At 44.3% G+C, this 13277-nt stretch overlaps 1 protein-coding gene across 1 annotated transcript in view; it reads left to right on the top strand.

Moving 5' to 3' along the window:
- FAM179A (family with sequence similarity 179, member A) overlaps positions 1 to 5412 on the top strand; it is a 32667-nt gene extending 27255 nt beyond the window's left edge. Inside the window, exons 19-20 of the mRNA XM_010155256.1 lie at positions 2813 to 2899; positions 5168 to 5412. Of these exons, the coding sequence (XP_010153558.1) occupies positions 2813 to 2899; positions 5168 to 5412 (332 nt within the window). The remainder of the gene's footprint in view (positions 1 to 2812; positions 2900 to 5167) is intronic.
- The last annotated feature ends 7865 nt before the right edge of the window (positions 5413 to 13277 follow it).

Below are 13277 nucleotides of genomic sequence, written 5' to 3'. Positions count from 1 at the left end.
GAAAAATTTAGTGTTGAAGAGGCAGGTCTTAAAGGGGAATTAACAACTTTCTCCGCATCAGCTGCTTTGCGAAATCAGTGGATTTGCTGATATGCTGCCTTTCTGTGTCCCACGTATGGAGTTGTTCCTGACCGTGAAGTGGGGAGAAGGGTGTGAGACCTGTCCTACTATTGGCCCTTACCCATTTTTTGTGGTGCCTGGGAGAAGGTTGGGGAAAAGTTGCAGAATCCTGTTAACAGAGGATGGGGCAAACAGATCCCCCGAGGGTTTAGAATGGAGCTTTCCGTCATACCCCTCTCACCAGTTCTGAGAGATCACTGTAAATTTTCCATGCTGGCAGATGTCACAACAGGAACAAGGTGCATCTGTGTCTCATTGCACTGACTTTACCCAGAGACAGGTTCAAGCAAACAAGGTGGGATATAATTTTTTTAGACATTTTCAAAAATTCAAGCAGGCAACCGAATCACAAATATTTCAGAATTCAAGACTTGGGGTTTTAGTCGGGAAGGAAGGCTCTGCTTGAAAATTGCATGAGCAAAACCTTCTTATATACTTTAAAATTGTCTGCCTTTACAATTTAAAATAAACCCCCACCCCCCAAAATAAAGGATTGTGCAACGCTCCTAGCTTAGAGTGAGAGCAACATCTTCCCTCATTGCTCCACTGAGTTTCATACCTAAGAGCTCGTTTATTGCTCCAAGACTCTGTGTTGACACACCTCAGATTCTGATTTTTAGGTGAAGCTTCCTCATCTTTTACCTTTACTGATCCATGCAGAAATGCAAGCTGGTTAGAAAATGGTTTGATCGATCTATGTAAAAACAAAAACTGAAACAAACAAATGAACACCAAAACAGAAACAAAAACAAACTAAAGAACCCAAAGTAAATCAAAAAAGCCCCAACCCTGAGACAAAGATTCTACCTACAAACAGATTGGCTTCCAAATAATGCCTGAATCATTTATTTAGCCCAACCATGACATTGGTTTGGATGTCCCCAGGTGAAGGTCACACACATTCCTTAGCTGTGACCTGGGAATTAGCAAATTCCACATGAGGGAGCTACTTCGTAGATGGGGGCGGATCAGCACATCAAGCCCAACTGCAATGGGACCAAGGCATAGATCTTGCACTCCTCTGACCTCTGTCCTACCCTGTCCCTTGCCATGAAAGCAGTACCCTTCAGGTGACCACTGCCTGGTGCCAGGGCATGGAGTCGGGCCAGCAGCCTGAGTAGCTCCCAAGGAACCAGCCTTCTGCAAGAGGGAAAGGGAAATTTCCCCTGTAGGTTCTAACGTAGCAAGGAGGGGACCACAGTGGAAAGGAGAGCACGGAGAAGCAGATCCTTCTTTTGCTCATAGTGCAAATGCTGGCCCAACGAGCATTTGTCCTGTGGCCAACAGGTTTAGGTAATAGGTAGTAGAGAGAATTAGAGCTGAGTTAATAAGAATTGAACTGCCTGCTACCTTGTTTTCTCTAACAGCCGTTAGGACGGCTCTTCTGTCTTTAGGTCTCTCAAGGCAACCAAAGTAATGGTTGGGTGAATTTGTTATTGACTTGAGTTTTACTGTTTCAAAATGCACAGGGCATTTGAAACCCCTAAATTGAAAGGTGAATAGTTCCTATACACTTAGATTCCTGAAAACCAACAAATAGTTTCCCCTCACTCACCCAAAATCCAAGTTTTGCCCTGAAAATCTGTGTAGATACCAATATTAATGGTTAATTAACATTTTGTGCTCCTTCAAGGTCTCCAGATCTCAAGGTGTTTTTTTTCAAAGTAGCAGCTGTAAGGTAACTCTCTGGGGAGGAACAGCAAGAGTGAAACAGCGTTTGCCAATACCGCAAGCGTGCGAGGCAGACAGTGAATTGCCTGTTTAAAAAGGTGAATCAGAAGAGCGTAATTACCAAAGCAAAAGCTTAATTAGGGTCACGGGATCAGTTCTTCACTGCGCACTTGCAGGAAGACGGTAAGGGACTTCCTTTTTCTACCTCAAGCGAAAAAAGAGCACTTAATAGCATAGTGCTACTTAACACTGTTTTGGGAATTGGCTCTGTAGTGGTTCACGAAGAAGTAGGCTGCTTGTTTTATTGGTGCCGCTCTCGGTGGCACCACGAGGTATCGTAGCACATCCCACGCGCTTTGCTTGGCTTACCAAGGCAGTAAGCCTGGAGGCTTCCAGATCAATCCAGGCAACAGTTTAAATTAAAACAAGACCTCAAATCGGCAACAGACAGCATAGGAAAAAACTCAGATACATAAGACAGTCAAGTATTGGGAAATCGTCTCTCTGCCAAGATCTGATTTCGGAGATGTTACAAAAGCCCCCAAGAGCGGATGGTGTTGGCAATGAGCAGCAATTCTCTCTTGTAAGAGTAACTTGGAGTCTTGTCCATAGATCCCAACAGGTAACTAAAGATTTAGCACCAGCTTATCCTTAAAGTGTGAATGGATGTGTGGTCTTTGGAGTCTTCTCACCCTTCTTTTCCTTTCAGGAGGGAGAAAGTCACTTCTGCAAAGCTCTGGGATGCAAAACCTTTTCACTGCTTTCATGTGATTTAAATTTTGAGGGCTCTGATGTGAAATGTTTAACACAGCTCGTTGTACAGCAGTCAGCTTTGGATATAGAAATGTTCAGTGAGAGCTTTACTTTGTGAATTTAAAATCCTCCCAAGTAAGCTTGAAGGAAAGAGAAAGAACTCAGAAACTGGCAGAAATTGACTTTATTTTAGAAAATGCAGGCAGCCCCCTTTTTTTTTTCTTATAACCTCAGAAGAGTGAGCAGAAACAACTGTTTTGTCTTTCAGATGACACCTTGCTGCTGCAAGCGCTTGCCTCACGCGTGCAATTCCTCAGCGGCCAAGCCTTGCTGGAAGTCACAGAACGTCTCTCAGGTATTGCCTGCTTTAGCTAACCTCCACTTCGAAGTCAAGGAATCTTCAGAGGCAGTGTTTAGAGGAAATGCCTCTGAATAGAAAGTGCTCATCAAACACCAGAAGGTGCTGAGCTTGTCCTTCCTGCAAATGCACATACTGGGTGTGTTTGGCAGGGGTTTGCCTGGCTGCGGAGGTGCTCGGGCTGCGGTGCTGAGCTGGCACTGGGGCATCTCAGGACCCGCCCCCAGAAAAGAGAGGGGCTAAAAATACCCTGGCTGACTCCTCTCTTTGAAGGACAGTACAGTAAAGGTCATGGAGGTTTGCTAGAGGTCCCTTTTCAAAAGAAAATTACCATCCTGTAGAAAATAATTGGAATTTTATGGAATTTATGGAATTTATTTATTTATTCAATTGGAATTGAATGCGGAAACTGGTATTCCTGAGGATCAGGATTCTTGTTTTCCTGTTGGAAACCTCTGAGGCTGAATCCTGCAGAACCTGGGGATCATAGCATAGGTGAAAACTCAACACATATATTATAGGCAAGGATTTTCTGCAAGGCAGGATTTGGGGGCTGGGGGGCAGAAGCGGACAGTTCACCCTAACGCACTGAGGCTCCCTGCTTCTGTTGCGGACATGACCTTGGACTCTGAGCATTTCAGGATGTGCAAACAATCTATTCCTATATCAGCGGTGTCCAACACACTGCAAATGATAACTGATTTATAATAGGAGCATGCTGTGTCAGCAGTAGCCAGGGAAAGGAAAAAAGATATAATCTCAATATACACTGGAGAAGTCTATTTATAGCCTTGCTTTAATTAGGGCTAAATCCACTGTTAATTATGCCAGCATCTTCTAATCCAAGGTTTAATACACTTTGCTTCTTCATTGTGAATCTCAAAAGGGCATGTTTAGCAGTAGTGAATGTAAAAGGGCCTTTAAAGATAATTTGAATAAAGTAAATCTCCGTAAACATAGAATTTAGTTTTACAGTTATTTTAATCTCTTTTTCAAATAAAGCATTTGAACATAAATTGGGACTACTTTAGAGAGAGCAGATGTTCTCGCTGGGATTTAGTGGGAACAGACAGCTCTTTCTCTTCTGAAGCTCCATAGTGACCGCTGTATTTAATAGCATTTAAACTCAAATCGACTCCTGTTTTAAAGTAGGAACCTTATCCCTTTTCCTGCTTACCAGAACTGGTTTTAGGTACTTTCAGGAGATGTTTAAATGTTGATGACCGATGCTAGATTAACAGTGTAGAGAAAATGAATGTCCTTCCACTGCAGAATAATAAATGGTTACTGCATAACATTTCCGCTGAAGAGAAAATAAGAACTCTGTCTCCAGACCATTTCAGATTTTGATCTCTCAGCAAAATTTGTCATGCAAGGAGCCTATTGGTAGTAAATTTTTGTTTGTATTTAATGTAGTTCAGTTGAGAAAATGAGCTGAGAGCAGACTTCAGAGAGAATGAGAGGGAATGTTTGGATTTTGGTTAAATTTCACACCCCCCCTGGAATATTTTTCTATCTGCATTCCCCTATTTCAGGGAACAATGTAAGAGTAAATGCCATTAAACTTGTGAGATGCTCAAATTCCGTGGCAATGAGGTCTGGGTAATTATCTAAGACATCCTGAAGTTTGAAACAGCTGTTCATTAGAAGGCACTGAGTAAGAGGGGGGAAAAAACTCAAATTAGACCATTCTGCCAAAGACATCAGTTAGTCACTGTTGTTTCTAATAAAACTGTCGAGCAGCACACATCTTTACTGGGCTGGAGTTTGAAGTGTGGTATAATACTGCTGTTTGCTCTGTGCCACTCAGCAAAGGGAACTGCCAGATTGGACTTTTGGCATTTTTCATCAAAGGTCACAAAAAAGTAATCCTCCTTTTTATTAGAAATCTTTCAATTACTTCTCTAAGTTCCATTTCAAAACCTTCAGCAGCTGTTTTAGACAACTTCTTAATGGAAATAAACAGCAATTTTACATTTTTGTCATTTGTAACGCAGAAGAGGATCGTGAAATGATTTACAAAATGGGTGTGATTCACTTTGCTAAGTCTGTCATGGACACAATGTCTTTGATTTGGAGGAACTAAGGTATTCAGAGGTTGGTTGTTCTCTTTGGTGGATGATCAGTCACTGTTGCCTGTTTCTGGATCATTGGGCTCCTTGTGCTTGCTGATATTAGCCAGAAGAGGTTTCCAAGAGCCGAAAATAAAGGTAGACACTTGTTTGCATTAAGGTTTTGAAGAAGCTTGTCTCTCTTTCCTGGCAGTGCTTGTGGCATCTGTTTATCCCCGGAGACCCCAAGCTGTCAAGCACTACGCCCTGCCTGTGCTCTGGTTCCTCCTGGGAAAGAATGTCCTGCCTATCGGAAGCGGCAACATCAAGGCTGTGATCACCAAGCTTGCAAAGAGCCTCTACGACATGATGGGCCCCGAGCTGAAGAACCATGCCACCAGCCAGCCTCTAGATGTGGCAACAAACTTCTTTGGCATTTTGAACCTAAATGTCAGGTGAAGACTTGGTGTGCTCCAGGAAGCTGAGGGAAGGTATTGAATGGGACAGGAGGAGGGAAGGGTGCGATGGAGTGGTGGCATTGGTCTTATTCTTTGTGTTTGAAGAATGGGATTTACCCTATAGGTATATGTTCTATATTTAGAGGCAGGCTTCTTCAAACACTAATAAAAAATAAAAGTATTTTCCGGAAGTTTTCTATCTTAAGCTCATGTTTCCTAAGATCGGTGGAGTTATCGGAGGTGCTGCTCAGTGTGTATTCCAGCATACGCTGCAGGTGCCAACCTACCAGGTGGCCCCTTTACAAGGCTCTGGTAGCTGCTGATGCAATGGCAGATAACTGAGATGTCCAGGTCAAGTTCCAAGGACCCCCAAGTCACAAGACAGCAGAAATCTCCCCAGCTTCACTGAAATTTTCATCCCATTTCAGGGGATGCATCTTGTCTGTAGTCCCCTGTGCAATGGACCGATGTGGCGAGGTAGCTGGTGCCATATGCCTGCCTCCAGAACCTTGGGATGGGCAGGATGGGAGGATCTGGGCGGGGGGCTGTGCTGCCTTGCAGGGGTGCCAGGCAGTGAGTGGGCTGAGGGTGTTCTACAGAAGCTGGGGAGAGATAAGCTGTGGGCAGGCATCATGGGATAAGGTATATTTAGAAAAAAAAAGTGTAAGTTTTCTAAATGTCTTTTTTTCCTGTCTTTGAGAAGTGAAGGGTTTGCTTATGTGTGGGGCCAACAAAGCAGTTCTGAGCCTGAGAATCAGGAAACAGGATGAGGAAGGGATGTGCCAGTCCTTCATCCTACAACGGTTTGGAAGCACGAGGGGAGAAATGATGAGAGAAGAGAAGAAGGGCTGAAAGCAGCAGATGTTGGGGCATCTGTAGAGTCAGGTATGAAACCAGAGCAGCCTGATCTACGTTCATATAATCCTCAATATACTGGTGGGATTTTGAAAGAAAGAGAAATGGAATTTTCCTTTCCTCTTAAGGAATCTTTTTAATACAGAACTAAAATGGCAAAATTATTTAGTAGACCCTTCTGAAATGTGGGCTGTTTTTGCTGCTGATTTTTGTTTTTAACTCCCAACTTTTGGTAGCAGGGAGGGCTCAGGAACTCATCTCTCTGAAGTCTTGGCACGTGATCTAGGCCAGAGGCCTGGCTCTGAAACACGTGTGTGTGTGTGGACATCCTGCAGATCCTGGTGGAAGCCATAGTCCTTGCAGATCTGCTAGAGCAACCTGGAGTTTAGCATCTCGGGAAATGTTGCTAACAGCTTACCGGAAACAGGAGCAGCCTGGTCGCGTGCGGTTGTTTTGCGGGTGGGACAGGGCTCCGCAGAGTACACGTGTGCGCCCAAATGCTCAGGGTGAGATGCTGGAGAATGCTAGAGGGTGGCTGAGTTTGAACAGCAGATCTTGACCTATGTCACTTCATTGAGCACCTGCAGTTTGCTACTGCCCGAGATCTACTTTAACAGACAAATGTTTATTTTTTTGGTGGTTAGCGTCTCTAGAGTGCCTCCTGGTTTTCTTCCTCTACCTCAAAAGTTGTTCTTGTTGTGTCGCTCTGTGGATCTCTCCCTCCAGAGCCCTGTAAATGCTGCTTTGCACAGGCTGCTTTTGCTGGGCTGAATAAAAGCCCTTTAGTTGTACTTTCTCTTTGGCTGTTCTTGGGCCCTTGGGAATGTGGGGGCAAGTTTCTGCACTTGGGAGATAAAAAGCCTTTGTGCACATGATGTGAGGCCTCCCAGAGCCTGGCTTTATGCATTTAGTTGTAGCACTTGCAAAGTAGGTTTGAAAAGTGACCCAGGTGACTTGGCATCTTAACTCTAATGGCCTCGGGTGGTGCTTTCATGCATGCTGCTCCCCACAGTCAGGAGATTGCAGCATTGCCTGCGGGTTCCTGTTTTCTGTCTAGGTGTTTTTTTTTTTTTAGCTCTCCAGCTGGGACACTTTCCCCATGAGAGGGGCACTCCTACCACAGCGTGATCACAGGTAGCTGACAGCGTGACTGTCTGTCATGACATGCAGAGGGATTAATGAGTAGGGTTAATTCAGCACGGGTGGGGTCTCCTGCCGCAGGTTTGCACACATGCACATCTCCGAGGTTATTAAGAAGCTACTAAGGTTTTTGGATGATACAAAAGGCAGAGCACTGTTGGACCTTCTTCCAGCACTGGTAAGAATTTAAATATTTAATTTTTCTAAGTTCTTCTTGTTAAAATTTTATTACAGAAGTCTCACCAGAGGAGATGGCAAGCTGCACTTGCAGGGCCAGTTTAATTCATTTAATTATTGCATTTAATGTGCAGTGCAGCTACACATTAACCCACAGAAGTTCTTATAGCAAAAGAAATGTATGGCAATCCTGTACGTTGGCGTACTCTTACCCTACCTCCTGCCAGAGCTCCAAGACAGACCTTGGCTGTGACCGATGGCTCCTCCTGCTTGCTGAAGGTAAGTGCTGTAGTTGTCAAGGGAAGGCGGAGGATAAAAGGTAACACAGCTTCTACCATGAAGGAGTGAAGAAAGCTTACATTCCCCTACAGAGTAGGAAGAAAGCAGTCCTGTGCCATCTTCCCCATGCAAGGGGGCATTGGAGCTCTGAAGTTGCATGAGCAGAGAGACTGGTTGGACTTGATGATAAAGATATTTTTGAACCTAGACAATTCTGTGGTGCTGTGTACTCCGAATCCAGACTGCAAAATCCACCATTTCCTCAAGTGGGCGTTTTCCACTCACCAAGAGTCATGTGCCTAGTGGCATGGTTCTTCTGCTATTCAGGGTGCTTGTGCCATGCAAGTGTGTTAGCTGGACTCTGAGTCTCCCCGTGGAACTGCAGCCACAAACCCCTTCAGGAATGTAAATAGATGAACTTGGCAGTGCCGAGAAGACTTTGGGGATGGGTGTGATATGGAAAAATGAATGGCAAATAGGGAGGATGACCAGGGAGTGAGGATGAGGAAGGAAGGATAAGTACAGTGCGGAGGCTGCTGTAAATAATGTCAATGCTGCCTTGTGGTGCTGCTGTGAAAGGCGGAGCAGAGAATTAAAGAATGGACCTGAAGGGACCCACTTTTGCAGAGATGCAGCTGGGTCATGGAGTGTAATAAGGTGATGATGGTAGAATTTGCTCTGGCCAAGGTTAAAGGTGGGCTTGGGAACCAGCTGCTGAAGTCCTTCTCTCAAGCGGAGGGAGGGGGACAGCACTGAGGTGGTTATTTTCATCCCTGTTAAATAGTGATGGAAATAAAAGTGGTTGCATTGCTACCAAATCTCTGACAGCTGACTCTGAATCCTGATACTGTGATACAGCCTTTGATACAGGCAGAGGTGAGAAAACCACTCTAGTTAAAATTAGAGCTGACCTGAGCCTTTAAGCCTCCACTCTGCCTTGGTATCTTTAGCTGAAAAAAAACAGTAACTTTGGCCAACAAACTGCCCCTGTGTATCCTTAAAAGCCCCCACAATGGTTTCTGAATGCAATTGGTGGTGGTAAAGAAGCCTGTAGAGCCTTGCTCTATGCTAATAGCTGAGCCCCAGGTAAAGGAAGGCTGTGCTAGTTTCACAGCCATCGAGTGTGTGTCACCTCTGCTGCGTTTCAGAGCAGAAAAGAAAAACTCTGTTCCCTTCAGAGACTGCTGTGAAGGCTGCAGGATCCGTAGGTCTGCCACTACCCACTGCGGGGCCTTGAAAGGACATACGTGCCCAGCAACTGGCATTGCATTTAAGCCCAGTCTCTCAGGCACAGCCTGGAATTTCATGTCCCTTGTGTTGCTGCTCCAACTTCCTCTCCACAGAAGAGGGATGCACACGTTTCTATACGCACCCGTCTACGTGTGGAGACACGTCCTCTACACAATAGTCCTCCTCTGTGTATACTGTCAGTGCGTATAATACATTAGGCTGTAAAACTGCTCAGTGTTGACACATTTCTGTCAGTGCAAATATTCCAGTAGTAGTACATGTTATTTCAGGAAGGGAAATTGGCTGTACTCATCAGATGACTTTTATACGGATGTAATTGTGCCGGCACTAGGGTCTCTATTGCTCTGACTGCCGCATTATTCTGGCAGTATTTTATTTTTGGTATCATCCAGTGCAAACAAAACATGCTCCTGTTTCCCCAGGGGAGAGCCGCCCCCCGGCCCATCAGCGTGACAGCTCCGGTGGGTGCAGCTGTGGGATCTCCCTGAGTCGTCCTCCAGCTGCTGCAGGTACAGCTCTTTCATTCTCCAGTGACCCTGCAGTTAATACTCCGTTTGAAGGTAATGGTAACAGCGTGCCCCTCCTTCTGGCCCTGCCCAAGGCTGATAGTAGTGCACATCTCACACCTGTGAGAAGCTTTTTTTTCCCCAAACTTGCAGATTCCACTTGTCCCAGTAAGTGTTGAGCTAAAATCTTCCTCAGTGCAATTCCAATATGGAATAAATCTGTCCCACCACATCCTTTCCTCACTGTCCCTCTCCTCTGCTTCCCCTTCTGCCATGACCTCTTTGTGTCATCTGCTGATGCTATTGATTATTTGGCATTACAGTGGTGCCATTTATTTACACGTTTGGGGAAAGTGTACCCAAAATGTTCTGTACCGAATAAAGTTTTCTAACTAGATGTAGTCTGTGTTCACAGTAGACCTGGGCAAAGAAATTTTGACCCAAATCCCAAAGCTTTCCACATTTGCAATCCAAGTAATTTCTGGCTTGTTGCTGTCCTCAGTCACAATTTTATAGGTAAGAGGAGGATACGTATTTCCCTGGAAGAGGTGCAGTGCTTCTGAAAAGGTGTACATATGTATATTTACCCGGGGCAGCAGTCAAGCAGTGTTGTTTGTAACTTGTTTGCAGAAGGATGAGTTAACCATGAGGCCAGTAACAGGTGAGAAGGGTTTCTCAAGTCTATTTATACTCCAGCCTGGGTGCCATTCAGCCCAGAGCTATGTGATAATTTATTGCCATGGGCCAGTGCTTGCCAGCGTAATGAATTCCTGCTTAGCTGGAACAAGCACTTCTGGGTTCAGCTCCGACTCTTGGTGGACTGTGTGATCATTCGCAATGCTGCCTTTTAAGAAATTATTTAGCAGTTTCATTTCAGAATCATTTGAATCTTTTAAACTTACATTTTAATTTGTAGCTGCAGTTATTCCTCTGCCCTTAGGGAAAAACACTTCACAGCCCAATGCAAACTGTAACAATTCTATAGCAAAGTCTGCATGGTTGCCAGTTTCTGATGTTACAGAAGAAAATGTGTGTATGATGTGTTAATTAGGCTTTTTGAAAGAAAAAAAAATCCATTTTATGTGGCGGCGTGTGTTTGCCTAGCCATGGATGCAATCGTGGTTTAGTAAAGCCCAGGCGGGGTAGCGTGTGGCAGGGAAGAACAGACTGTGAGCTTATGGGGTTGCCATTACCAGCACAGTGCATGTGTCCTTTTGGGTTTTCCTTGGAGGCAAAATTAGGGAAATAGACTGTCTGTTTACCCCCCTCCCCCTCAGATCTTTCTAATACATCACAGTAAAGGCAGGGAGACTTCACACCTACCTGAACACCCACTGTTTGGAGGGTGGCATTTTTTTATCTCCTTAAAGTCTCTTTCATATCAGAGACATTTCTTAGTCTTCAAACACAGTAATAAACAAATGTGGATGATGCATGATCCTCCTGATGGTGTTTTGGAGTGCTGGTAAGTGCTTGTCTTACTAAACTAAGTATAGTTGTAGCTTGGGTCTTGGCTCAGTTTTGTGCAAATTTAGGAGGAAAAGAAAATTTGAGACAGAAAACTTGAGATAATTGGATCCACCATCTCCTGTGCTAGCTTTCTGCTCACCTTTTTGCAGGACTGGCTCATCATCCCCACATGGGTGGGTGGGAGGGAGGTGGTCAGCCCCAGTGCTGCTGCTTTGTGCTTCTGGAGTGTATCAGTCTCCTGAGAAGCATCATCCTAAGAACAGAGAAGCTCACACAAGCCCCAGTCTCCTTTCTGGTGCAAGCAGACTAAATTAAACCTATCAAAGGACTCTTAAAGTTATTAGTACACTGTTTATTTAAAGAAATACCTTTCTATTTTTGCTGGTTTGTAAGCAACCTCTGAAGAAGCTTGCTGCAGCAAGCTTCATTGTGTGTTGGGAGTAGACAGGCTGCAGAGCCATTGGTTAGCCAAGGGAAACTGGGAATACACCAACCATCTAAATGCCTACAGCACTCCTCCTCCTGTGGTGTTTCCAGTGGCTTTTTCATATCATAGAATCATAGAATGCTTTGGGTTGGAAGGGACCCTTAAAGGTCATCTAGTCCAACCCCCCTACAGTGAGCAGGGACACCTTTAACTACATCAGTTTGCTCAGAGCCCTGTCCAACCTGACCCTGAGTGTTTCCAGGAATGGAGATTCTACCACCTCCCTGGGCAACTTGTGCCAGTGTTTCACCACCCTTATTGTAAAAAACTTCTTCCTACTATCTAGTCTAAATTTCCCCTCTTTTAGCTTAAAACCATTACCCCTTGTCCTGTCGCTACTGGCCCTATTGAGAAGTTTGCACCCCTTTTTATCTGTGGAAAAGCTCAATCTAGCTATTTGTCTGTCAAGGGAACACTGTGGGGCTGGAAATGGAAAATTGTTTACTTGCCTGGGCTAGCAGGGCTCAGAGGTGCATTATGTGCTTTCTCCCTCTCTTGGCTATTGGTAGGATAAAGAGTTCTGAAGTACTGAGTTTTTCAACACACAGACTATAGTACTGGGTGGGTTTTTTTTTCAGTTGTCTGTGGTGTTTTCTAGATAATTTCTTTATTTTGTACCTTAGAGGTAGCCTGTCACCAGCTGTTGTTAATATACGATGTAGACTGGGAGGAAATTTGTTCAAGACTCAGAGTTAGGTAAGTGCTTACCAGGAGTCATGTGTCTTACTAGCTGCTCAACTGCAGGGCACTGTGTGACAGCAGGGCATCCCTGATGTTCCCCGTTCCCTGGCTTATCCACATGAACAACTTTGCTATGGAAACCTACTTGTAAGCCAGGTCTGTTATGGTAATCAATGCATGTCTGTATATGCACATGTTTTCTCTGAAATGCGGAGAAGGAAGGATCTGCATGGAAATCAGGTTATTGATAAATCCTTCAATATTCAAAAGAAGTCCAGAAAGACACATTGCGTTGTGCCCTGGTTGTCCACATTAACCATATTTACAAGCAGAGACACAAAGCTTCAAAGTGGAGGAAAACACTAAGAATATAAAGCCATTAGATTGTACTGACAGGTTTAATTTCTAGTTTGTATGTAAGAGATATTATACTGATATTAGTTATAAGGGGATAAGATGGAAATTGCTCCCTTAATTTGACTTCTTAGAAAGTTTGGTTTAAAAGCCAAGCAGCTAGTGAATTTGTTGGGTTAGAGTCATCTCAGCCCCACTGCCTATCTTTGTGTGCCTGCTGGAATGCCTGGAAAGTTTTGTTCACTGCTTTATGGTTCCTGCTCTGGGGAAGGACCGGTCCTTGTTAGCATCCTTAGGCTTCAGCTTCGGTTCGTTCGTATACAAAAGACCCAGTGGTTCAGTAGTAGTAATAAATGAAGGGCAGCCTATAACATTGAAAGTTTCCAGTTTCTCTTTAATTGGTATATAATCAATCATCTAGGTCTCAAGGAAAACTTCATTATAGCAGGAGGGATTCTTATGGCATATGGTAGGCATATCGCTCCGTTATCCTTTAAAATAACCTTGATAAAGGGTGTACTCTCTACAGTCCAACTTCAGAAACCCTCACAGGGTTACTTAATGCAGTCACAGAGTTGTATATTAGTAAAGAAAGAGAAAAAAATATGATGACGAGAGACAAGAGTCCAGATTTTGAAATCAGAATGTCAGTAAAGTGGGGAGCAA

Source organism: Eurypyga helias, unplaced genomic scaffold, assembly GCF_000690775.1.
Source record: "Eurypyga helias isolate BGI_N326 unplaced genomic scaffold, ASM69077v1 scaffold11497, whole genome shotgun sequence".
NCBI lineage: Eukaryota > Metazoa > Chordata > Aves > Eurypygiformes > Eurypygidae > Eurypyga > Eurypyga helias.
Note: the sequence above shows the minus strand (reverse complement) of the source record. Positions and strands in the feature narration are given on the sequence as shown.